Source organism: Hyla sarda, chromosome 6, assembly GCF_029499605.1.
Source record: "Hyla sarda isolate aHylSar1 chromosome 6, aHylSar1.hap1, whole genome shotgun sequence".
Taxonomy (NCBI): Eukaryota; Metazoa; Chordata; class Amphibia; order Anura; family Hylidae; genus Hyla; species Hyla sarda.
Window position 1 is genome coordinate 280,239,429 of NC_079194.1, and position 24,951 is coordinate 280,264,379.

Sequence of the window (24,951 nt, forward strand, 5' to 3'; positions counted from 1 at the left end):
TTTAGGTGCTTTTATGCAAACTACAGGTGGCTTCCCCTGTGTCCCTTTTTCTATGGGGAGAGGCTTCTTTCTGGCCAGTGGCCATAATACCCAGATTGGTGTAGTGCTGCAGTAATGGTTGACCTTCTGGAAGTTTCTCCTGTATGCACACAGGACCTTTGGAGCTCAGCCAGAGTGATCATTGGGTTCTTGGTCACCTCTTTTACAAAGTCTCTTCGCTCCCGAATATTTAGATTGGCGGGGCAGCCAGCTCTAGTAAGAGTTCTGGTTGTTCCAAACATTTGTTATTTAATAACTATGGAGGCCACTGTGCTCTTGGGAACTTTCATTGCATCAGAATATTTGTCTAAAAAACGCCTGAGAACTGACCATGATTTAAACTGATCTCTAACCACTTACGTGTCTCAGCAGTTTAAGCTGCTGGAGTCTAGTCTAGTAACTAGATCACCAGGTGCAGTGATGAGACTCCACCCCCCTCAGAAGACTCATGGGAAATGTAGGCAGCATAACAAAATCATTTCAGTGACGAAATAGGGATTAGTATGACTGACAACCAATGCCTGCCATCAGCTAAAACAGGCATATACAAGAAACCAGTGCATTGACGAAGGGTCCTACCCGAAACGCGTCCACGCTGTTTTCTCCTGCTGTTGCTTTTACTTTGGCTGTACTGCTTGCATTGCGGGTTTTATCTGGTTCAATAAAGCTTTCATCATTTACCACTGGCTATCATTTTGCCTATTCGTTTGAAGTCAAGCCGTGTTGGGATCGAGTGAACGGACCAATTTTCTACATCATACACAAGAACCTCTACAAAGAAAAAAAATCCTGAAGTGCTTTTATAAGGCAGATAGAGTAGGCAGATCTTTGTGCCGACGCAAGGAAGTCATGCGCAGCAGGGACCGACACCAAGATGAAGTGGGGAAGTTGAGTAACTTTTTTAAAAGAGCCTCAACCCATTCTATAGAAATAAAAAAAAATACCTGGAATACACCTTTGAGAAAACTTGCTTTTCTGAAAATCTATGGTTTAGCCCAGTGGTCTCCAAACTGTGGCCCTCCAGCTGTTGCAAAACTACAACACCCAGCATGCCCGGACACCCAACGGCTGGAGGGCCACAGTTTGGAGATCCCTGGTTTAGTACGTAGCAACTTTAGCCCATAGCAATATCTGCAAATGTAAATAACAATGTGACTTTTTGTTTTGCCAGCAGAAAGTTTCCAGACAACATACGGACCTTGTACTGACCAATATGTAAGTGTATCACTGACTGTAATGTGTCTCTTCATCCCTCTTCTCTTATGTGATCTCTTCATCCCTCTATCATATTATGCACTGACTGCCTTTCAGACTTGAAAAGGAAACTTTAAAGGGGTTATCCAGGGTTACAAAAATCGTAGGTTTTCCACAGATGATTTTGCTACCCATTGAAATGCAAAATCAGCTGTAGAAAATCTTTGGAAAAATCTGCACATGTGTACGTACCCTAAAGGGGTTATCTAGTAGGCGGTATGAGGGCATACATTAATGCCAAATTTCTTGAAGGGGTTAAAAAACATTGCTTACTCCATGTGAATGTAAAGTGTCTGGTTCCAGGATTTGTTCCCATTGTGGATTAAAATCCTCAGTGTATTTTCACAGCACAAATGCAATGCAGACTTTCGGATTTCTCCCGCGGATGTGTCGTGGATTTGCATTGCTATTCAGCTTTTTGTGAAACCCACAAAAATAATCAGCCCGCTTCATACCCAACAGGTCCCAGTTGCTATCAGCAGAGAGAAACATACATACAAGTAAAAATTTGCATATATGGGAGGAAGTGACGCAGGGCCCTTGTGGTTCCCCTCCAAAAATAGCTAAGAACTATTAATAAGAGAATCAATCAAATTAAATATGCAAAATATATATAAAAGCATAAAAAATCCCCAGATGGTAGGAAGTCCTATAGGTCAAAGTTCATTGATACGTATAAACACGTTCACTGATGTATTAAAATACTCCTGTCAAAGAAAAAGAATAAGGCACAGTACTTGTGGCTGCGGTGTTCTTGTAAATGAGAGAAGCAGTTCCCAAGTATATCAAGTCTCTAATTGCAAGTGCGTTCGTATAATGATTGCAGAGGATATGTGTCCTGTGGAAGCAAAGAGCACTGCGATGTGATGCAAAAAATTATCACAGTCCCGTACACAACAGTTATGTCCATATACTCCTGTGGAGGAAAAGCGGTGGGACTATGTCCCTCTCACCCTGTCCAGCTGGGCAACAGCCCGGCACGATGTCTTCTCTTCTCGCACTGCTCTCGGCACCTCTAGCTGTGGGGGGCAGCTGCTTGTCAGGCAGACCGTCCCACTCAGCGAGCGCACGGGAGCAGGAGCGTGTTCGTGGCGGTGAGTAGGTTCGGTGTCCTTGCTGGTCTGGCTCCCATCCTGCTGAATGATGCTGAGCGCACTCAGGAGAAAAAACGCTAAATTTGAATACTGCCCAGTAATGTCAGTCTCGATAGGCAGTAGGCAATACATATCAGTCTCTGTAGGAAAGCTAGAAATCTGCTGTATAATCCTGGGGATTTCTACAGTAGCTAGTTAATGATGGGTGTAGTGGTCCTTTTATATTATGCAAAGGTCTAAGGTCTAATTAGAAATAAAGGGAAAAGTGGATTGTAGGATTGGAGTGGAGAGAAGGAGGGAAAGACACAAACCAGGGAATGGATGGAAGGGAAAAGATTGGGAATGAGGGAAATTGAAGGGACATCTTTGCACAGCAGAGGGTTTTCTTCAATGTGTAATTGCCCATAATTTGGGAAGGAAAATAAATAAAAAATAAAATCATTAAAAAAGAAAAGTTTAATTTAAAAGTAGTAAACTAAAAAAATAAAAAAAAACTACAGGGTGGGCCATTTATATGGATACACCTTGTGAACAGATAAGCCGGCTGTACTTTTGTTATGGATCTTATCTCACAGCAATCACAATTAGGGATGCACCGAAATTTCGGCCACTGAAAATGCCCCTTTTGGCATTTTTGGTCGAGTGAATTTTCAGCCAATAATTTCGCTGGGCGTGGCTTAATCCTCTCCCGACCCATGACATATATGTACGTCATGGATCGGGTGAGTACCTGATGCGGGCTGCCGGTCGGGTCCGCATCATGCACAGGAGATGCCCACTGCTATCAGCAGCAGACATCTGCCTGTAATGACGGACATCGGAGATTGCACCGATGTCCTTCATTTAAAGAGTACCTGTCATCAACAAAAACTTTTAATATGTTGTTCATAATAATTAATGAAGACATATTGTAATATATCTTCATTAAAAAATATTAATATTTATACCAGTTTTTTCATTTTATACTTTTGGCCACTGGGGGTCTCTCTTCTATGCCTGGACTGCAGGCAGCTTCCTATGCTTTTCATAGTAAGTGTACAGCTTTTAGGACTAATGCTGAAAGGGCTCTGGTCCTTCCACAGGAAGTTCAGTACTCTCAGCTCAGGACTCGCTCCCAGCCTGGAGCAGCACTGTGAGCTACAAGCCTGCACATGCCTCTCATATAACAGAGGCCAGTCACCTCCCCCTCCCCCCTGCTCTGTGTTCTCCCTGCCCCTCACCACACGTTATCTTATACATTGTATTATCTCACTGCACTCCCTGCTCTGTGCCCCCCCCCCCCCCGACATTCATCTTAATTACTGCCTCTGTAATTGCTCGTACCGCCCCTGGTTCTCAGCATTGACTTTTTAGTGCAGAGAGACAGAGGCTGCCGTCCCTCCCCTGTACTTAGTCTGTATGCACACTGCAGAGCAGTGTTTCCCAACCAGGGTGCCTCCAGCTGTTGCAAAACTACAACTCCCAGCATGCCCGGACAGCTGTTGGCTGTCTGGGCATGCTGGGAGTTTTTGTTTTGCAACAGCTGGAGGTACCCTGGTTGGGAAACACTGCTGCAGAGGGAGAGCAGCATACAGGAAGACTGGCAGAAGCAGAGTCCCGGCCAGGCTTCATGTGACATCATGCCTGCCGGGACCCGCCTCCTTCCAACCCTCAGAAAGACAGTGCTCCTGAGCTAATGAAGAGGGATAAAAAAAGGTATTTCCACAGCGTTTTAAACCTCAATAAACACAGGGATAGGCATAGTTACAGTAAGGGACAGATGGGGAGGGGGATCAGGGAAAGTTTAGTTGATGACAGGTACTCTTTAACTAGTTGCCACAGTGTATGGCACGGGCGCCTAAAGGGTTCTTTAAACACTCCCTGGTGGTCCAGTGGGGTTGATCACCACCCCCCACCCCCCGCAGCGCGATTGCACCACTATGAAGGTAGCAGGAGGGCTTACCTTCCTTCTGTCCAGTCCGTGGCTCTGCATTTGATTGAGCCTGGCTAAGCAGGCTCAACCAAATGATCGCAGAACACACAGATCAATGGGGTTCTATGGATCTGTATGAGGAATCTAATAATTCCTCCTAAAAGTCCCCTAAGGGGACTAATAAAGTATAAAAAGTAAAATAAAAGTAGAAAATTAAAAAAATAACAGCCATTAATCCCTTCCATAAAAGTTTAAATCACCCTCCTTTTCCCATTTTCCATATAAAAATATGAAAAATAAACATATTTGGTATCGCCATGTGCTTAATTGTCCCAACTATTAAATAATTTTGCTTAGGATCCTACTGTGTGAATATCGTAAATACAAAAAATTTTTTAAACGCAAATATTGATGATTTTGATCACATCCCCCCCAAAAAAAGTTATAAAATTTAACAAAAACTTTATTTAAAAAAGTGGGCGGGGCGATGCATTTTCTGTTTTCGGACAAACACAGCCTACATTTTTGGTTTCGGCCCAAAATTTCCCTTTCGGTGCATCCCTACTCACGATGCTTTTCATAAACTGGATTTAGTTTTCTTATTTATTAATACCACATCTGACCACAAGAGGGCATCAAAGACTTTTCTGGAAAGTTGGAAGCAAATGTAATTGAAAAAGATGACACTGAGCAATAAACTGTAGCAGACATTGGGGGAAGATTTATCAAAACCTGTGCTGAGGAAAAGTGGTGCAGTTGCCTGAAGCAACCAATCAGATCACTTCTTTCATCTTTAAAAAGGCCTCTGAAAAATGAAACAAGCAATCTGATTGGTTAGTCGGCAACTACAACACTTTTCCTCTGCACAGGTTTTGATATATCTTCTTGCTTTTCAGTCACAACTAACAGCAGCCACAAGTACAACGGATGCACATTCTGACAAAAGATATTTCCAGCATTGGACCATAGATGAAAGCAGAACGCCCATTTCTACCCCAGGTCTTTTGAGTGAACGTCCTTATATTCAACAAAGTCATTGCAACCCAATGGTAAGTCTATATTCTGTGTTATGAGCTACAAATAGGGCTATGTTCACATCTATGTTGGAGGCTCAGTTATTGCAGATTCCATTTAGTACCAAAAGACAGAGCCAGACAGTCAGTTGCACAACAGTCTGTCTGGTGTCTGTTAATTTAGCAGGATATGGCATTATGGCAGTACAAACCAAAATGTTATTTTACAGTGCCCCTGGGTGTCAGAGAGGTATTGCCTGCGGTCCGCTATGCCCCAGGCCTGCAACGCCTCTTTCCTGAGATGCCACTCCTTTAAATGACACTCCGGGACACTGGGAAAATGTACTTTTTATTACAGTGAAGCCACTAAACCCAAATACACAGGTATATCATTCATGGGGACGCTAACTCCTGTTATCCTGTGTCATCGATATAGCATGTGTTAAAGTTGGCAGACGAACTTTAAAGATCTGCAGTGAAATAAACGTATCCCCTGAGGTCGACATATCCCCTGAGGTCGACATATCCAATGAGGTTGACGAACTACCTCAGGGGATATGTCGAACTCTGCACGAACGCTGCATCCCCTCCTCTTCCATAGAGACACATGGAGGGCCTTACTGCCGCGGCATCATGCTGCGGCCGGAATGCCCCCTGCACGGAAAAGCCAGAGTGGCAGAGTTGGGGCTCCATGCAGGAGATCGCGGGGGGTCCAAGTGTTCAGAAGCCCCGTGATCAAACACTTATCCTCTATCCTGTGGTTTAGGGATAACCTTTGGATAGGGGATAAGATGTCTTAGGGCCGGAGTACCCCTTTAAACAATAGGTCATTTTCTGTAACCGAAGATCATCAGCACTGGTGGTGATTAGTAAAAGTTGATTATTTGTATTTTCACGTTGCTTTAGGTATGTAAGGATAATAGTACAATTCTGTACATGAACAGCCCTAACACCGGAGAACTAAAGAGCTACCATGTGTTATCTCAATGTGAGGGACAACCTCATCCTAAAAATCCAGAAACAACTGAGAATATTAAAAGATTTCAAGGTATCCTTTTAGCCACATAGTTATGAATTATTTATTGTGCTTAATGGGAACCTGTCACAGGCTTCATGTTATAGAGCAGGAGGAGCTGACATATTAATATATAATTTTGTGGAAAAAGATTCGGTATAAGTGTTAAGCCTATCAGGCTGTATTTGTGCAAGGGACTGGAATATTCCGCCCCTAAAACTACTAGGCAGGGCATATAGGTGTGGTGGGTGGGGGAAGGTGTATATAACACCCCTGCTCTTACTTGCAGGGCATTCGTGACTTTTTTTTGGACGAAGGGGAGGTCATGCTGTCCTTTTCGCGCCAGCATTTGAATTTTCCCATCATGTCGGAGTTCCCATGGCCCGCTCCAACAGGCGCGTCGCTGGCATCTGGTTGCTCTTACTACGTTAGTGTAGTCTGTGGTTACAGGTGACATGGTGGTTGCCCCCTCATGTCTAATCAAATAATGCGGCCACTGCTCCTGTCGGATCACTCAGGGTAAGGTACTGTGGCTTGTGTTGTGAGTGGCGGTGTCTGGATCGGGGTAAGTTCTGGTCTCCCGTGTGCATATGTGCAGCCAAGGGGCTGCTCTGTTCCCGCCCACGTACCTGTGCTTGTCAGGCGCACGGCAGATTCCTGTTCTGTGATGGTGTCTTGCGCCGAGTCCTGAGACGAACATTTGTTTTCCCTGCCATGTTCAGAACTCATGCAGCTGTTCATTCCTTGTGTCGGCTGTCTCGGGGCAGGGTCATGGTCAGGCCTATCTTCAGTGATATATGTTAGTTTTCTATCATGGGGTTTTCAGTTAAACGCACAGCACAAGCAATAACATTACATACAGGGCACACGTTCTTATACGGTCATTAGTTTGGCACGGTGCATATATCTTTAGTGTGGTACATATGGCCATAGTGTTTCATACAGTGAACACTCATAGTATTTAGATGCAGCACATACGGTCATAGTTTTCATAGTATGATATGCAGTTCGTTGCATACAGTACATGTGTTCATAGTGTCATATGCAGTGCATACGGTTACAGTATTATATTTGATCCAGGCGGTTATCGTATTTATTCAGTTGCAGTACATACGGGTATATTATGTATATACGTATTTCTTTAAGTTGCATAGCATTCACACATTTATTAGTTCATAACATATATGGTGTATACATTCATAGTATTTAGAATGTGTATACATCTTCATGGCATCATGATGTTTATGTTCATAGCATTGTTAATGTTCATATGTTCATAGCATTGTTAAGGTGTATACGGTTATAGTCTTTATAATGTGTAGGTGGTCATACTGTCTTATACAGTACACACACTCAGTGCTACATGCAGGGCGTACAGTTTTATAGTGTTGTATACAGTACATAAACTCATAGTGTTATATGCAGGGTGTACAGTTATAGTGTTGTATATTGTACATACGTATAGTGTTATACGCAGTTCACACGATTATTGTGTTATATGCCGTGCATGCGGTTATGTATTTATTTAGTTGCAGTACATACGGTTTTTATATGCCTTTAGCTATATGTTGCATAGCTCTCAAGCATTTAAAAGGTGTATACATTTCATGGTAGCATTTACAGTACTTAAATGTTTATATAACTTAGTTTTCATATGTTACAGTGTTTACAGTGCATATACCTTTGTAGACACATTATAGTGTCTGCAGTGCGTGTATGTTCACAGCATTTGGGCGCATACGTTCACAGCATTAGTAGTGATACGGCTGTTGCGGTCAGTGCGTATGCGTTTCATAGCATTTGTAGTTTATAATCTTGATAGTGTTTTCATTGGGTATAGGTGTTGAGTTTACAATAGGTACACATGATAGCGGTTCATAATGTGTAGGTGATAACTTTTTTTTATGTTTTGTAGCTTTTTTTTTCTTTTTTTTTTTTTATATAAATATAACTTTTATTTTCATATTTGCTTTTAATACAGATTAACAAAACAAGAATTTAACCTCCCCCACTCCCCTTACCCTCCCCTCCGCCCCCCCCCCACCCCTACTTGCTGCAGTAAAGAATGAAGAAAAGGGAAAAAAATGTTTCCCCCTCTTTCCTTCCCTCCCCCTCCCCTGTATAAAATGTAAAATGCTAAACTTCTCCTATTTTCCCCTTTCCTGTCCTTTCAGTTGTATATTTTTCAAAATATGTGGATATTTCTGACCAAGCTCTAGCATCCGGGGGCCCAGGGGATATCCACCTTCTTGCTATCAGCAATCTAGCATAAAAGAGATATCTGATTACCTTATGTCTACTTTCTTTTCTTTGATCCTGATTTTCCCCTTCTCCACCAAGGATGGCCATCTTGGGGCACATTGGCATCCTGCTCCCCACACCTTGGACAACTAGAGTCCAGTCGTTTCCCCATTTTTTTTGTAGTGTCTTAGGGAAATAATAGTTTCTATGTAGGATCCATATTTACGTTAACCTGTGATTACTATTAAATGAGCACCTATTTACATTCCTGTATATCCTCCCCCATTCCTTTTCTCCAATCTCCCCTAAGTCTCTATTCCACTTTTCTGTACTTTTGAATTTAGTCTTTTCTGTTGTCTTTACTACCAGGCGTTTTATATAAATTTGCTACTATTTTCTTCTTTCCTATTTTGTTATTAACAATTTTTTCGAGTAGACCCCTAAGGGTCTCTACACTGAAAATCTCTTTCTCTCTGGTGGCCAAGAATGCATATCTAATTTTAGCATATTCATACCGTGCTTTTTCTTTCAAATCAAATTTTTCTTTTAGATCCTCCCATCTAATAAGCTTACCCTCTTTTATCAAATCAGAAATTTTCCTAATTCCCTTCTCTTCTGTATTTTTTTATGATCCTAGTTCATAGAATTCCTCTATCTTTTTATGATGCCATATCGTAGATATTTCCAAACTATGTTGGACTCCCTCGATCTTTTTAAGCCTTGCCCAGGTCTTGATCAAATAGTCCACCCCTGGGTTTTTCCTGTACTTCCCCACTTCCATTACACCAGGTTCCAAAATTTCGGATATATTTTTAAACTTCCCTTGGAAGCCTTCGAATACATATCTCAACAATCCATCATTCCACCAATCAATAAACCATGCACGTTGGGTGGCTAAAAAATTATTTTTAATGTGGGGAACGATAATCCACCTTTATCTTTTTGTACACAAAGGTAATCCACCATTATTCTTGTGGGCTTCCTTTCCCAAATTAAGGAGATAAAAATAGCAATTATTCACTTAAATATTTGATCTCCAAACAATATGGGAGTCCCACAGAACAAATATAGCAGTTTCGGAATTATTATAATTTTTATAAGCACTATTTTATCTGCTTTAGAAATTGGTAGCTTATTCCAGGCTATAGCCTTCCTTTCCACTTCCCTTATCACAAGGAAGGTATTTAATTGATGGAATTCCTGTACACTCCTCGATATCTGCATCCCCAGGTATTTAAATTTTTCATTCTCTTCTAAAATTTTTACTGCAGGGTTGCCCAAATCTATACCTGGTCCTGATGGCATCAAAATAGATTTTTCCCAATTTATGGTCAATCCTGAGTATTTTCCAAATATTTTGGCTTTTTCCATAACCAAGGGCAGCAAGGTATGAGGGTCTTTAAGAAGTGTTTTAAGCAGAAGGTCATCCGCATATAGGGATATTTTATCCCTTCCGCCCTCCGCTCCAAAACCTTCTATTTTTGGGTCATCTTCGTTTTGTAGCTTTTACTGTATTATGTCATACAGTTTATGTTCATGCCCTCATGGCCTTTTTACTGTTCATGCATGCTTGACATTTATACTGTTTATATGCTCGTGGCAGCTATACTGTTGTTACACCCATGGCATTCATATTGTGCATACACTCATGGCATTATACTGTTCGTAGACGATCATGACATTTATACTGTTTATACGCCCATGGCATCCATACTGTTCGTGGCTTTCATTGTGCATACGCGCATGGCATTCATACTGATTATTTGCTCATAGTGTTTTTTCTGTTCATAAGCTCATGGCATTTACACGGTTCACAAGCTTGTGGCGTTTTCTTTTTATACTTTCACACATTCATGGCACTTATAATATTCATACGCTCAGTGCAGGTATACGGTTCATACTCTTATAACATTTATGTTGTCCATACGCTCTTAGTATTCATACTGTTCTGTTCACACATTTATGGCATTTGTACTATTCAAATGCTGATGGTATTTATACTGTTCATACGTTCATAATATTTATGCTGTTCATACACTCAAAGTATTCATAATATTCATTCACTCATGGCCTCTATACTGTTCGCACGCTTGTGATGGTTTGTACTTTTCATACGCTCATGGCATTTATTCTTCTTATACGCTCATGGCATTTATACTGTTCATTAGCCAGTGAACAGTATTTATGCTGTTCACACACTCATGGCATTTGTAATCATATACTCGTGGCATTGATACTGTTTATGCGCTCATGGCATTTATATTGTTCATGCGCTTATGATATTTACACGATTCATACGCTCATGATACTATGTTTCATATGCCTATAGTATCCATACTGTTCATACATTTAGAGATTTTCACTGTCCATACGTTTGTGGCATTTGTACTGTCCTTATGCTCATGGCAATTATACTGACCAAACGCTCACGGCACTTATACTGTCTTACGCTTATAGCATCTATATTGTTCACACGCTCGTGACATCTATACTGTTCATACTCTCTTTACATTTATACTGTTCAGGCACTCATGGCATTTATACTGTTCACAGTATAGTATGGTAGTCATACTGTTTATACGATCATGGTATTCAGACTTTATATGCTTTTGTTGTTCATACATTCATGCGGCACATGCACTCTTGGCATTTTGTGCTGCGCATGCTCCAGGCGTTCAGGGCATTTTTATTGCGCATGGCATTTATACAGCTTTATACGCTCATAATATTGCGGTTGTTTTCCCATCATACCTGCAGGGGGTTGCACTGCGTAGTTGATGTTACTGACACGTTTTTAGAGCGATAATATCACGATACATAGATGGTTGTCTACCCTCTATACCTGTCTTGTCTGCATGGGGATACACGGCGTAGTTGTTGTTACTGACACGTATTCAGAGGAACAACATCACAACACATAGGCGGTTGTATACCCTTCATACCTGCCACGACTGCATGAGGATTCATTGCATAGTTGTTGTCATGGACACGTCTTCAGAGCAACAACATTACGACACATAGGTGGTTGTATACCCTTCGTACCTGCCACATCTGCAGGGGGATGCACTATGCAGTTGTTGTTACTGACTCGCCTTCAGAGCAACAGCATCATTGCACAGAGGTGGTCGTTTTCCCTTCATACCTGCCACACCTGCAGTGGGATTCACTGCATAGTTATTGTTACTGATATGCTTTCAGAGAAATAGTTTCATGAGATATAGGTGGTTGCAAAAAAAAAATGATGGTCATGCAAGTCCTGTCACGTCTACAGGCACGATGGTTACAGAAAACCTGGCACGTCTTCAGTCACGGTAGTTCTCGAAAAGACCTACAGGTACGGGGGTTACGCAAGTGACTGTCTTGTCTACAGGCACAATGGCAGGAAAGGTATCGGTCACTCACAGCGGTACGTCACCCCCGAGACCAGTTTTGAGCCGGAAGCTCAGCAGTTTAAGGTGTGGTTAGTGTCCAGGAAAGGGGTTATTCGAGTGTATTAGATGGTATGTAAGAACTGTCAGGTCGATATGCACGATTTTTACTCATAGACCTGGCCCGTTGTGAAGCAGGATGTTTACTCATAGACCTGGCCCGTCTACAGGCACAATGGTTATGCGAGGATCGGTCACCCGCAATGGGCCATTACTTCTGAGACCAGCTGGTTTGTAGTTTAGGGTATGGCTGTCGGTACAGTTTGGGTAGTCTTCAGGTAAGTTTCTCGAGCCTAGTTCTGGTTACAGGTAACATGGAGGTCATGGTCAAGGTCTGTCATGTAGTCCGGTTACTTGTGCATCAGTTGGCTAACAGTTTGTGTTTTTGGTCTCTTAATCCCAGGGACTTGGATAACTTAGTGTTAGGCCTGACCGGCATCTATCTGTTTCCCTTGCCATAATAGCACAGGTGAGTATGTTTAGCTATTATGCCAGCCTGGTCCTGATTCAGTGCAGGCTCGTTCTTCAGAGTAGGGATAGTGGCCATTAGCTCCTCAGTACCAGGCACCGCCTTCACTGATAACTAGTTGGTTGATTCTACTCTGTCTCTAGGGTAGGGTCCAAATTAGGGGGTTGTGCTGGTCATTGTACTTAGGGTGTGGTATTGTTTATGAGGTTTATGCATTCTGCTACTTACCCAACTGCTTTTGTTAAGGTTTAATGTTTCCATTCAGGTGTGTGTAACATTTGTGACATGAGCACGAGTGTAAGCCCCGAGCACAAATGTTAAGCCTATCAGGCTGTATTTGTGCGAGGGGCTGGAATATTCCGCCCCTAAAACTACTAGGCAGGGCATATAGGTGTTGTGGGCAGAGGGTAGGTGTATATAACGCTGCTCTTACTGGCAGGGCTTTCATGATGTTTTTCAGATCCCTCCCAACCCTCCCTATCTTATTTTATTTGCTGCTTTTGTTAAGGTTTAATGTTTCCATTCAGGTGTGTGTAACGTTTGTGACGCACCAGTTGGGCCGTCATACTCAGTGAGTGCCAACCTTTCTTGTTTATGTGTCCATTCAAAGATAGCTGTCAATCACTGAGTAATACTGCCCACTGGACTCTTAAAGAGTACCTGTCACCAAATAAACTGTTCTAAACTACCTCAGGCTATGTTCCTTAACTACTCCTAACACCACTCCCACCCTTAAAAAAATTTCAGAGCATTCTTCTTGCTCACAAGAATCTTTCTCTCCCAGCAGGAGAAAGTGGGTATTTCCCAGCAGGCATGACATCACTGAAGCCTGCTGGGGGTCCTTCAGTCTGTGCAGCTTTCTGTGCAGCTGTCAATCAAGCTCCATGCAGAGAAACACTTCCTGAGTTTGGACTCGTGCCAGGCTGAGAAGAGTCCAAACTCACTGTATTAATTGTGGCAGGGAACCGAACAGAGCCACCTAGCTGCGCTGTGCTCGTCACGTGTGCTAGCTGCAGTCTGTGATTTCGGACTCATGCCAGGCCAGCATCTGTCCAAAATCTATCAGAGACTAGCAGCCAGATTGTGTAGGGAGACCCCTAATGGGTCGGTTTTACAAAGTGAAATTAGACATATAAATATACATTTTTTTTAATTAAAATATATTTAGGAACTTGTTAGGTAAGGGTTAATATGCAACATATTAAAACTTTTTTTTATGTCAGGTACTCTTTAACTATAGGGGACTAGCAGGATGCCATGTCTGAGAGTGGTCCCAATATAGGCCTTGAGGGCCAGGAGATCCCATGGCAAAGCACTAAGGAGCCCGGCAGTTACACAGATCTTCTTATCCAATATAAATGCCTTACGTCACAAATGCTCTTTTTTGGCTCCATGGCATGAACAAATATTGTAAAAGTTTGTAAAACACTTTCCCAGAAAAAGGAAAATTGTGAAAGCATGAGAATAACTGTATTAATATCCATAGTTTTGGAATATGATGGTCAAGTGTTCACATACTTTTTTAGGTCTCACTATTTAAAATTTGCTGTCTTAGTTTATATTTAAATGTAATCGTCCATAGGTAGATATTACTTGCATCGCCTTGCACCAAAGTTTTATTTGTCTTTGTCTCCTAATTTTTATATTTATAAAATGTTGTCTTATCGTGAACTCCTACAGAATATATAAAGTTAAGACACAATTGCAGTAACATTCTAAAATCCAATGTTTATATTTATAATTTTTTTTGCACGTGTGAGCTAAATAACTTTTGCATCTGTGTATGTTGGTTTGGTAACAGACATTTAGATCTTTTTATGTTTTTTATGTTATACTCTGGTATAAACATTGCTATGTTGTGTGTGATGTCAATTTGATTGGATACTTATGTTGTTTATATATTTATTTTAAAGGTGGTTCTGAGCGCCAACCTGCGCTAAGAAGCATTTTACCTGTTGCTGCTATGCCAAAGTTTACCATATATGATGTGAGTTTATAGATTATGTATATAGAAACAGAATTCATGTGACCACAGATGAAATACTAGTTTTTCTACCGATTTTCAACCTATAAGGCCCCAGGACCAGGTGGTATGATTTATAATTGCTAAAAGAAACAAACACAGGAACAAAACTCTACAGACCATAATGATTCTGTACTCCACTCCCTTTGACACAGTATTTACTTGTGAATACACTTCCACTTTTTCCTATCTCTAACAGGACTAGACAGGGATACCCCCTCCCCCTCTAATATGTTAATAATGGAACATCAGGCTTAGGATATCCACTCTCGTGAAGACATTACTGGTGTTATACTATAGGGGACACAGACTACAAAATCGGCTTCTTCCTCATTGATATGAACGTAGCCCTATCTGACCCCATGAATACCCAACCAAAGGTTTTAGATGCCCTGCATAACTTCAGATCTGTTTGATATTACAAGTATAATGTTACCAAGTTGCAAATTGTATGTATGGGACTCTCGAGGTTTGAAATCTGCAAATAAATTTCACATACCCATGGGTCTTTACAGGTCTCTATCTGGGGATAAAACTGGCCTGTCCTGTGTCCAAACCACCCTCCCAAATCACCTTCCATTGGGGTAAAGAAAGATTGACGTTGAAGACCTCTTCCCAGCGTCGCATGTATTTGTGAGATGGGGTCTAGGAGCATTAAGGATAACATAAATATCAGAAAGCAAGCCCTTAGTCTTTGGGCCTTGTTGGCACAAGCATTCAAAACTCATAGGCCGAGAGACCACAGCGGAGCCCATTCTGGTGGTCATAAAGTAGGCAACCTGTAAGTAGAGCAACCGCTCGGAGGAGTGAATGTCAGACTGAGAGACCAAACTATCAAAAGACAGAAGAGAGAGGGGGTCCACTACATCTGCAAAGCAAAATAAACCCCTGGAGCCCCACTGATGAACCATACCGGGTGTCAGACTAGCAGGTAGATCAGGGTGAAAGAGGAAAGGCTGCATAGGAGAAGAGGGGAAATAGAGATGAAACTTTCCCGAGCAATAACCCCACACGTACCTAGAGAAAGACATAGGGCCCAGGAGAGGACCCAAAGGGGCAGACTGAGGGGTGCGGTGCCACAGTAAAGAGTTAGGATGTACAGGGCTAACCAAAGCGTCTCCAGCTCCATCCATCTGCTATAAGCGTGATAGGTAGACCATGCAGCCAAATGGCGAGGGTGTGCAGCCCAATAGTGTTTAGTAATATCAGGAACAGACAACCCACCTGCCGATCTATGCGCCATCATCACAGACATGGGTAAACGATGATACCTAGCATCCCAGATAAAACAGAAAATAGCCGATTCTAAAGACCGCAAGGGGGACCCGAACCGTCATCGTCTCAAAATAATAGAGCAATTTATGAAGAATTGTAATTTTAACTGCTGCTATACGGCCAAAGAAATAAATATATTGAGATCGCCATTTGTCCAGTAAATCTCTAAGAGAGCGAAATAGAGAGGGGAAGTTAGTAGAATACAGAGCAGAAAAGCGAGGAGTCAAAAGTACACCCAAATACTTAATAGCCAGTGGAGACCACCGAAAGGAGTAATCAGCCCTAAAAAGATGTGAAAGAGACAACGGAAGGTTAAGAGGCATGGCCTCAGTTTTGGAAAGATTCACCTTATAACCTGAAACCACCCCATAGGACTGCAAAACCCTATAGAGATTAGGGAGAGAAATCAGAGGTTGAGTCAAAGTGAGAAGAACATCATCAGCAAAGAGACAGATTTTAAAGTCCCTGTCATGCAATCGAACCCCAGAGTTGTCCAGGTCCCTCCGAATCAAAGCAGCTAAAGGCTCAATACAGAGAGCAAAGATCAAGCGGGACAGCAGACACCCCTGTCTAGTGCCATTACAAAGAGGAAAGCTAGGAAAAGTCAGATGTGGGAGCTTAATAGAAGTAGTAGGACAGGAATAGAGACCCTGCTGCGCAGTTAGGAACATTCCCATGATCCCAAATTTTTGGAGAGTAGCAAATAAGAAAGACCAGCTCAGTCTGTCAAAAGCCTTCTCAGCATCAAGGCTAAGTACCATGGCCTGTTCCGAGCAACAATTGACCAAGTCTATCGGATCCAGCACCCTCCTTGTATTATCTGCTCCCTGACAACCCGGGATAAATCCCACCTGGTCCTTATGAATAAAGGAAGGCAAATAACAACATAATCAATTGGCTAACACCTTAGTGAACATCTTCAAATCAGAGTTAAGGAGGGCGATGGGTCGATAGCTCGAACAATCATGGGGGCTTTGTCAGGTTTCGGAATGAGGGTAATCAGGGAGTGATTAAACGACTGCAGAATCTTAGCACTGTCCAGAAATGAATTAAAGAGAGGGACAAGCCTAGGCAAGAGTTGAGAAGAGAAAGTCTTATAATAAAGGTAGGAGAACCCGCCCCATGGAAAGGGATTTAACCACCTCCTGGAGAGTCACCGGGAGCGTTCACGGAAGCCCTCTTGGTGGCCGACAAGGAAGGAAAATCACAGGCTGACAAAAAGGAGCGTAAGGCATCAGCACGCTCCCCAAAGAGAGTAGTAGTCAAGAAAGAGCCTTGAAATATCTTCAGGGTGATAGTGAAGGGTGCCAGAAGCATCCCGGAGGGTAGCGGGCGATTGGGCTACAGCATGATCAAGGAGACGTCGGGCTAACATGGTATGGGCCTTATTACCCCTTTTGTAAAAACGCTGTTTGTCAGAGATGTTTAACCCGGACTACAGATTTATGAGCCTCCCAGACGGTGGCCAATGAAGAGACTGAGCCCTCATTAGTAGAGAAATAATCAGAAATACATGACTGGATCAATTCTCAGGTAGGCAGAGACTTGAGAAGAGAGTCATTCAACCTCCAATAGCAGCAACGAAGAGGAGCTGGGAGAAAAGGGGACAAGAACCGGGCCATGATCAGACCAGGAGATCGGTTGCATAGCAGCCCCCGATAACATACGGACCATCGGCAAGTTACCAAAAAAGTAGTACATGCATATATAAGTACAATGGGCATGTGAGTAAAAAGAAAAAGAGTGATCAGTCGGGTGGTTAGTACGCCATAAATCATTAAGGGAGAACGAGCGAGTAAAGCGACGAAAAAGCGAAGCAAGACGTTGTTGGGGCGGGGAAGCAGGGGTAGTCAATAAAGAATGACGGTCCAGCAGAGAAGAAAATATAATATTAAAATCCCCACTCAGGAGCCAAGCAGATGGAGGGTACTTTTGGAGCCTGGAGAGAACCCTGCATAGAAAGGGGATATGAGAGGAATTAGGGGCATAGATATTACAGAAAAGGAGGGGTTTACCCTACAAGGTCCCCTCAACAATTTTAAAACGCTCCCCGGGTCAAGGAGGGAAGAGGACACATGAATCGGGCAGGACCTAGAAAATAAAATACTGTAGCAACCCCAGCAGACTTCCTATCGGAAACTGCAGAGGAAGCCAGGGGATGAAGGTGGTGAAAGAACTGTAAAGTGCCAGAATGATCGAAGTGGGTTTCCTGATGAAAGGCTACATCAGCCTTTATAGAGGACAACTCCCGCTGAACCAAGCATCGCTTAGCTGGAGAGTTCAGGCCCTTTACATTCAAGGAAACACACTGGATCATGGTGGAAGATTAGAAAAAAAGAGATGCCAATATAAAAGGGCATTTACTCCATCCTGAAGTGGGTGACACAGATAGTAAAAAGGAAGTGAGAGGACTGCAAAAATACAGAAGAGATCCGGTTCTGAAGAGCCTAGAAAAAAGGAGAGAAAACATAGAAGAAAGGGAGGGAAGGGGGTCACAAAACTAAGGACAAGACAAAAAAATAAAAAAAAACAACAAGACAAAGGAAGGGTAGGGACAAAAAAAAAAAAAAAACACAGACAATCAAGAACCACCAGCCTGAGGGCTAGAGAGGAGGCCCACACCAGAGATATGGAAAAAAGTCCAGACGGACAAAAAGGGCAAGGAAGAAATGCACAGGGCCTAAGGGGAAAGTGAGAGAACAACATCAGGAGGAAGGGACAGGCAGCACACCATTCCGGCCCCACAAGGTCACAATAATAGTTATAGAAATATGACCACCAAACTTCAAAAACCAAGAAAAAGGCAACCCCTTACAAGGAGAGGAGAGATAAGTTGAAAACAATATGCATTGCCCAGTAAATTAAGAAAAACATCAGATAAGGCAACTCAGGAAAGTCCAGAAACTGCAAACATCAGCAACCCTCATGGTGGGCGAGTGGACAAGCCAGATTGGCCGGGGGCAGCATGCTCTCCTCGAAGCCGACCTGCAGTTGCGCACAGGCTGCCAGACCGGAGAAAGTGGAGGAGGAGGAGAAGCCAGGCCCCATTCAACTACAGAAGGCACCAGGACATCCAGAAGGCCTCCAAATCAGAAAATGACCGTAGTACAGCAGAGCGTACCTCTTTCCGAGCCTGTAAAGCAAAAGGAAAGTTCTACCTGTAGGGAATCTTTTGCGCAAGGTAATCCAGGACAAATCTTGGAAGAGTTGGATAGGCACACCATCAAATTCAATGTTCTTAAGATTGCGACCTTTGGCCATAATAGCCTCCTTAAGCTGAAAGTCAGTCACACAACAGATGACGTCCCTTGGAGCACCAGAAGTAGACTTGGGAGGAAGGGCTCTGTGGGCCCTATCCAGCTTAATCCTGTGAGAGGAGGGTTCACCAAGAATGAGATTAAAGATGGCCTCCAGCGTAACATGAAGATCTTCATCACGGGTAGCCTCAGGGATGCCACGTACACGGATGTTGTGGCGTCTCCCATACGGGAGGGGGCGTGATAGCTATCACGCCCCCTCCCGTAGGCTTGCATTGCGGGGCGGAGCGTGACGTCACACGCCGGCGCAGGCGTGACGTCACACGCCGCCCGCCCTGTAGTCGCCGGTAATCAGTCCCGGAGCGAACACACTTCGGGGACTGATTACAAATGGGGTGCCGCGTGCATGATCCTGGGGGTCCCCAGCGGCGGGACTCCCGCGATCAGAAATCTTATCCCCTATCCTTTGGATAGGGGATAAGGTGTTTAAGCACCGGAGAACCCCTTTAAAGTCCCATACAAGTCTCTGGGAAATATATGTTACTGCATAACTTCCAAAACGACTGGAGATATTTCGATAATACCTGGAACACATATTACTTACCGTATTTTTTGCCCTATAGTACGCACCGGCATATAAGACGCACCCAATTTTAAAGGTCCAAAATCTAGAAAAAAGAGATTCTGAACCCAACAGTGATCTACAACCTGCGGACCTCCAGATGTTGCAAAACTAAAACTCCCAGCATGCACGGATAGCCAACGGCTGTCCGGGCATGCTGGGAGTTGTAGTTTTGCAACATCTGGAGGTCCCCAGGTTGAAGAACACTGGTATAAAAGGTAATACTCACGTGTCCCCGCCGCTCCGGACCCGTCACCGCTGCCCTGGATGTCGCTCCATTGCTGTCATCGCGTCCCCGTGGTGTCCCCAACGCTCCGAACGTCTTCTTCCCCAGGATCCACGCTCTCCGTAGCCGTCATCACGTCGCTACGCACTCCGCTCCTATTGGATGACGGGACGGCATGCGCGACGACGTGATGACGTCGAAGGAGAGCGCCGGCCGTGCAGGGGATCCCGGCACGGAGCAGACACCGAGGAGGCAGGTAAGGTCCCTCCCATTGTCCTGTAAGCTGTTCGGGACGCCGCGATTTCACCGCTGCGGTCCCGAACAACCCGACTGAGCAGCCGCGTTAGTGTTATTTTCGCTTCAGACGCGGCGGTCAGCTTTGATCACCGCGTCTGAAGGGTTAATACAGGGCATCACCGCGATCGATAATGTCCTGTATTAGCCGTGGGTCCCGGCCGTTGATGGCCGCAGGTATTCGCCGTATAAGACTCCCCAACTTCCCCCCCCAGTTTTGCTTATACGGCGAAAAATACGGTATATGTCAAATAAAAATATGATAGTTAAATTAACCCTTACTTACACCCTTACATAAAAGATGGGATTTTGTTTCAAGTTCCATTCAAGTATATGGGACTTCCAGTAACTTACTCCACAAGCTCCGCTCTGCATTTCCTGGTGAATGTGTCAATCCAGCTTGAAAGCCACACCCCATCTCACGAAGACACACCCACATTTTAAGCCACAACCCTTTTATTATCTACCCTTTTTGTGCATCAGTCTGGCTTGCAAATCATGCCCAGTCCCACAAAGCCACGTCCCCTTCTATTTTCAGCTTACAATATCTTCATCACAAATCAGTCCCACCTGAGGACAGGATATGAGATGAGGATGGTACATAAGGTCGGGATATGAGGACGGTATATGAGAACGGGATATGAGGACGGAATATGAGGTCGAGATAGGAGGACGGGAAATGAGATCGAGATAGGAATGACGGGATATGAGGATGGGATATGAGGTTGATATATGATGACGGGATAGGAGGTCGGGATATGAGGACGGGATATGAGGATGGGATATGAGGTTCATATATGAGGACGGAATAGGAGGTCGGGATAGGAGGTCAGGATATGAGGTCGAGACAGGAAGTCGGGATATGAGGATGAGATAGGAGGTCGAGATATGAGGACGAGATAGGAGGTCGAGATAGGAGGACAGGATAGGAGGTCAGGATATGAGGTCGAGATATGAGGATGGAATAGGTCAGGATATGAGGTCGAGATATTACGGGATATGAGGATGGGATATGGGGTTGGGATATGACAACAAAATATGAGGATGGGATATGAAGTCAAAAGCTTCCTCCTTTGATTTTCCTCCCCAACAAGGATTAGGAAGGAAAAACCGGGAAACGCTGGGTACTCTAGTACTTTATAGTATATCTATAAAGTATAATTTACCATCTTCGGAATTTTAGAAGTATCTACCAATACGCCATTTCTTACTACATTGCAAAGGTACATGTACGACTTCTAAAACCATGTTTAAATGGTATTACAAGAACCCTTGTAAAATTTACTACGGGCATCACCATAGTGTATACAGGTCTTTCAGACGCTGCTGGGGGGATTGGTGCAGGTGAGTTTCCAGACTTCTTATTTATTCAGTCCAGCCTGGCCACCTTTTAGAAGAAAAAATGCTAAGCTCACATTCTTTAAGCAGTTTCTTCCCCCATATATTGCTTAGGATACCAATTTCCCTGCCTAAGATTTTTATTTCTTTTGAACAGATGGATAACAGGACTATGTATGCTTTAACTGATGATCTAGCATTTTGCACAGGCTTAGATATAGAAGGAGCATCAAACTTAACCCTACCAGGGTAAGGAGGATCACCAAACGTATTACATGTTGAAATGTCTATTTGTTTTCTGACATCTTTGAATAATGCTTCTCTTAGGTGTAAAATGCCACGTACCTGCGGCTGACAGTAAAAATCTGATAGAATCGCTTCCATTGCTAATCTTACCAATCCTGTTTAGTGACATTGGCCGAATCTAAATTTGTTTCAATTGATTCTAAGGAAATTAAGCATCTAATTGTTTGCACATGTCTTCTATATTAAATCACCACGGTGTTCTCTACAACTTCAGGCAAAACCATAATCTGATATACACAGGAAACTGGAAAAAAGAGGTGTAAGGGGTTCAGATATATTGTTCATTATTGAATGAGGCCATGAAGCTAAGAATGGACTAAGTGATTGTATGAACTGATAATATTTCTGTATCCAGGAGAACATGAGAACAATCTATGGGATTTTTCTCCTTAGGCGCACAGACGTTCTTTCACCTCTCTTTACGCTTTTATTGAATCTTCCTGTATATTATGTGTACGTAATTTGTCCCCCTGATTCCCGAGAAGTAAACTAGTTTTGTGTCCTAATTCTATCAGATATTCCTTGTAATAACAATTTCTACATCCTTTTAGGCCATCTGGAGGTATGAACTAAATCTGTTTTGAGGAGCAATAAATGACATTTAGTCCACGTGCTAAAAAAGCATTGCAGCGTTGCTGTTTGACATACTGCACTCAGTTTACATAATATTTATAGATACTTAACAATAAAACCAATATACTTGACTTTTAATTAAACATTTGAATGTATGTACCGTATATTATTCTTTAGTTAATATTTAGTTTGTATTACAGTTCTGGGTCGGACTATAGATCAAAAAGACCATGTAGGTGTTTAAAGTCACAGTGCTTAAAGCTGTAAGTAGGAATCACTCTGTATTCTTCATAAGTCCATAAGTATAAATTGTTTAATAAATATCAATGCACTTGCATTAACAGAGATATAATTTTATTGCAGACAGGAGGCTCATATCAGAATGCATTATCCTTCTTTATTTTGCCCATTAGCAGAAAGAATGACAGTGTTAAACATAAAAAGAAAAAGAAAACACAGGTGTCCAAGCACCTAGTAACCATAGCAACTCCCTCCTCCATCCCACCAATCCAAGCATAGACTGCCCTATATAACCAAGCTGCAGCCCCTCCTCCTCCTCTTTCTTTCTGCTCGTTAGCAGCATCAGTGTCTAACAGAAAAGTGCATTAATAATTCTCATTCCTGTCACCCACACTGTGATTTTTACCTTGACCCTGTACTCCCAGGGTTGGGGGACTTCTGCCCTCTGTGGCCAGCTTCTGAGGGAGCGAGGGTCCCTCTCCCTCTCTCTCTCTATCTTTATCTCTCTCCCTTCCCCCTCTCCCCGTGTTTTTCTATCTATATACATCTATATATCTATATCCGTTCCCCCTTTTTTGTCCTCTGGGTCGGTATTTCAGACCCAGGGAACGGTACCGTTGTTCTGTCTCACTTATTTTTTCTCCCCTTTGGCGCTCCGCCATTTTTCCTGACTCCGCCCCCCTTCTTCTCCGGCTTTCAGTCTGAGATCTCCTGAGCGCTTTGCGCGCCGCAGGGGGGCGTGTCCGCACGTTCGCTTCGCGAGCGTTTTGGCCTGTTACCTCGCCTACGTGCGGGGCCTTCTGTGTGGTGCCCCGGCGAGTCCCTTGGTTGCGCGGCCCGGCCGTTTCGTCGGTCGCCGACTCAGGGATTCCCCGCGGCCCCTCCGCTCATCATTCGGCGCTGGCACATTAATATCGCCTTACCCAGTTCGCAACGGAGTGGGGTTTTTTCGCTGCGCCTTATTGCGAACATTTTCTCTCTCTCTCTCTTATTGTATACTCTTGTATAATTATAGGTTATTTATTCACTGCGGTTAATGCTAGTCCCTCTGTCTGTTCTCTCCTTACAGCTGGGACTGCACGCTTATATTGTACATCCATACATATTTTAACTACATCATGTCTGATGATCAGCTATCTCCACCTAATGGTGGGCTGACTCATTCATCTCAGGACCATATCCTAGCCCCTTCTGAATTATTGCAACAGATGGTGTCTACATCGGTCCAATCCGCCCTGGCCTCCGCCATGTCATCTGTCAATGACAGCATATCAAAGTCTGTTTCCATGGTGTTGTCACGGCAACACCGGGAAGGGCCGGCCTCTTCAGATACCCCCTTGGTCGCCTCCCACATACAATCCCAGGCTTCCAGCCTACTAAGACCCGGCAAGTCGGACCGGAAGAGACGCTATTGCTCCGACTTAGATACCCACCTTACCAATACACCTACTATTGGAGGTGGTTCTAAACTAACTAAGACCTCAGTGCCTCCTGAGGATACCAATGTGAGTGCTCAGAACCCCACGGATGGGGATGACATGCCCGGTGGAACCTCTCGGTCCTCCAGGCGTAATAAGCCGGACTCTTTTGTTGAAGATTCAGATGGCACCTCAGACTCTGGGGACGATGATTTGTATGAGTTGGAGGACGAGGATCTGGAAGGGAACGCGAGTCGTTCTCCTCCACATAGCTCCGCTGACACAAGCGCCCCCGGGCGATCTTGGATTCCATGGGAATTCCATTCTTCAGCCCGGAGAATATCAAACACCCCCGTTCGGGGGAGTGGACGCCCATGTCAAAGGTGGCTGATTATGTTTCGGCTTGGCTGCGCAAATCTTTAGATGGTCGCAACCGCAATAAACTGAGGGCGGAGTGTCCACGACCGTCACTGTCCAATAATGTCGCCATGACGCCAGAGTTGGACCCCATTCTGGTGCGCTATCTGGTTAAGACCGGTAAAAACCCTAAAAAGGGTATTGACAAATCTTTCAAAGCTGTTCAGGACAAATTGTTGGATGTCCTTGGGCCTATGACTAAGATTTTACAATTGGCCGAACATGCTGTCGCTTCAGGTGAAGTAATTGATGCAGACATTTTACGGGGCTGGGCATTACGAGCAGTTTGCTTGCTCGGCAATGCAAACACTGCGGCGTCTACGGAACACCGGAGATCCATCCTTATGCGGCTGGATCCCCAACTTACTCACCTGGCTACCGACGAACCTGGTCCACCAGCGGACGGTTTACTATTCGGGGAGGCCTTTCTTAAAAATATAAATAAGTATGTTGGCCTTTTCTCGGGCCTTGACAAAGCCCAATCCTCTTTAAAAAAG

General features: G+C 43.7%; 1 protein-coding gene across 15 annotated transcripts in view; it reads left to right on the forward strand.

The window, feature by feature from the left end:
* Nucleotides 1-24,951, forward strand: part of LOC130277126 (protein lin-54 homolog) — a 57,337-nt gene that overhangs the window by 16,820 nt on the left and 15,566 nt on the right. For 10 of the 15 annotated variants that reach the window (XM_056527478.1, XM_056527481.1, XM_056527480.1 and 7 more), the window contains 6 exons: nt 1,211-1,254; nt 5,196-5,348; nt 6,219-6,360; nt 14,379-14,452; nt 21,658-21,749; nt 22,568-22,642. In XM_056527478.1, coding sequence (XP_056383453.1) covers nt 1,211-1,254; nt 5,196-5,348; nt 6,219-6,360; nt 14,379-14,452; nt 21,658-21,749; nt 22,568-22,642 — 580 coding nt within the window. The remainder of the gene's footprint in view (nt 1-1,210; nt 1,255-5,195; nt 5,349-6,218; nt 6,361-14,378; nt 14,453-21,657; nt 21,750-22,567; nt 22,643-24,951) is intronic. The other 5 variants (XM_056527488.1, XM_056527486.1, XM_056527482.1 and 2 more) reach the window with 2 other exon arrangements.